Source organism: Engraulis encrasicolus, chromosome 4 (genome assembly GCF_034702125.1).
Source record: "Engraulis encrasicolus isolate BLACKSEA-1 chromosome 4, IST_EnEncr_1.0, whole genome shotgun sequence".
In the NCBI taxonomy this organism is placed as follows: Eukaryota; Metazoa; Chordata; class Actinopteri; order Clupeiformes; family Engraulidae; genus Engraulis; species Engraulis encrasicolus.
Genome location: NC_085860.1, coordinates 34,854,019 through 34,856,518, shown reverse-complemented (window position 1 = coordinate 34,856,518; position 2,500 = coordinate 34,854,019). Strand labels below are relative to the sequence as shown.

At 47.5% G+C, this 2,500-nt stretch overlaps 1 protein-coding gene across 1 annotated transcript in view; it reads right to left on the bottom strand.

Annotated features, from left to right (window-relative positions):
• Positions 1 to 2,500, bottom strand: part of sema3d (sema domain, immunoglobulin domain (Ig), short basic domain, secreted, (semaphorin) 3D) — a 93,456-nt gene that overhangs the window by 27,846 nt on the left and 63,110 nt on the right. The window contains exon 12 of the mRNA XM_063197286.1: positions 169 to 391. Coding sequence (XP_063053356.1) covers positions 169 to 391 — 223 coding nt within the window. The remainder of the gene's footprint in view (positions 1 to 168; positions 392 to 2,500) is intronic.

Sequence of the window (2,500 nt, the reverse complement as noted above, 5' to 3'; positions counted from 1 at the left end):
GTTCCATATGCCCCGCGCCCCCACTCGAGCATTTGTCCTCTCCCAAAATGTCTGTGCACACCATCATGATGACAATAGTTCTCTCTCTTCTTTTCACCAAATCTATTCTACTCTTCTGCCTCTAGTTCTCCATCCTCCATCCTCTGACCTTTCACCTTTCACTCTCACCTGTGCCCAGGAACATGACGGCGTACTGGCCGTCCTCTGCGTGCACACGGTCCACGGCGATCTGGGTGAGGCGGTAGTCGGTGTTGACGCGCGTGAAGACGGGCCGGCGCGTGACGGGGTAGACGTTGCGGTACATGAGCGGGTGGAAGCGGATGAAGCTGATGACCTCGTCGGGGAAGTCCTTGGTACTCTTGATGCGAGGGTCATAGGTGCGACTGGGGCACTATGAAAATACAAGATATATAAAGACACATTATTTAATTTCTGTATTTATCATTTCATTGAGGAAGTCTTTGTTGCTCTTGCTGCGGGGGTAAGGTGGGACTTGGGCACCACCTTGGTCAAAATATGATAAATAAAGGCATAATTATTAGTGCAAATCAGAATTACACATATTATGTCATGTTAAAAAGTGTAATTTAATATTATCTAATGCCATTTCATATCCATTTTGGTATACAGTACATTGTTGCTTTACTATCAGACTTTAATGTTTTATCGGCTGCAAGATGCAATATGTGAAATTCGACAAAAAAAAATTAACGCATCATTTTTTATCACCCCATTTACAAATACATACACGCAAGTTGTACAATCAGGTCCCATTGTTCCCTTTTGCAGTGCTATTGGAAGAAGAGAGAACAATTTATCTTCGCCCCAAATAATCCCTGTAAAAGGAACATGTTTACTTTCGTAAAGCATGATAATAAAAAATTGCCTTGTTAGTGCTGTTCAGTGGGGGGTGGGGGGTTTGTACTGAGCCAGTGCCTGTCCCCACAAAGAATGTTCTTACGGCTAACTAGAAAAAAAACAGCTAATGATGGCATAAATCATTGCAGAGACAACAGGAAAAAATAGATATCAGTAGCAGCAGTTTTGAGAAGTTCCTAAGCATTTGTCTCCCCCTGCAGGACAAAGGCCATACTGCAACAAGTCCGCCAAAAGAATGTGTGAGTGGAGCCACAGCGAGAGTGGAAGAAGAACAAGGGGAGTAAATGACAGAGAATGGGAAGGCGAATGACCATAAAAGGGCGCGTGGACAGAAATAGAGAAGGGCCACATCTGGCAAACATACTCTTATGTCCTCCAAAAATAAGCTGCACAATAAATGTTTGTGTATTGTGTGTGTGCGTGTGTATGTGTGTGTGTGTGGGTGTGTGTGTGTGTGCGTGTGCGTGTGCGTGTGTGTGTGCGTGTGCGTGTGCATGTGTGTGTGTGTGTGTGTGTGTGTGCATGCGCATGTGTGTGCGTGCGCGTGTGTGTGTGCGCTTGCCTACGTGTGGCGTGTATGTGCGCGCGCGCACGTGTGTGTGTGTGTGTTTGTGTGTCTATGCATGTGCTTCAATGTGTGTGTATGTGTGTGTGTTCATTCCCCCCTCTATGTGTGAGTGTATATCTGTGAGTATGTGTTTGTATGAGCAAGTGCCCGTGTGTGCATATCTGCACATGATGGCGAACGAACGCACCCACAAACGTGTCGCGTCAGTGAGCTCGAGTGTCTCTCTGTCTCGACCCTGTCTGTCTCCACTGCTTGTTGACTTAGCCTGAGTGTGTATTTGAGCAGCCCTGAAACTGCCGTCCAGCCGTCCACATTAACGAAACCAAATTAACCAACCGCAGGGTACCTGGGAGCGCTCCTAGTCCTAGCCGAAGCCCGGGCCCTGGCTGGCTGTGGCCATTACCTAAATAAATATCTCCCCTACTCCACTTCCAATGGAGCCGGCTGCCCCCTTGCAATACGAGACACCTGTCCCTGGCAGACGTAGAAGGGTCCCCGTATAGAGTGACCTGTCTGATTACCGTTTATTGTTGTTCGCATCAGCGAACTCCTGAAACTGCCCCATCATCCCATCAACCCCCCCACCCCATTTCAAATTATCGAGACTCCGCCTGAGAGGACATTAGTCTTTGGATCCGGGCCCGAGACACAGCCATGGCCGGTAATGTTGGAATATATTGGAATATATTGGAATACATTACACACTCAAGCCTTGCACGGAGATGACAGACTTCGATCCGGATTAAATGTGACACAGAGATTGAGTAAGGGAGAGGGGGGAGAGCAGGGGGGGGACTGTACAGTACCGCTGCTGCAAACAATAATGAATGTGGGCTATGGAATTGTGCTACATCCAATCAGCTCGGACACGATATGATGGCCCTACTGCACGCCATATTTGTAAAGGTATATGTTGGTTTAGTAAGGCAGATCCAAATGGGAACTCCAAATGAGGGAGCAGAGCGAAAAAGAGAGTATATTGCTCTGTGCGTGTGTGTGTGTGTGTGTGTGTGTGTGTGTGTGTGTGTGTGTGTGTGTGTGTGTGTGTGTGTG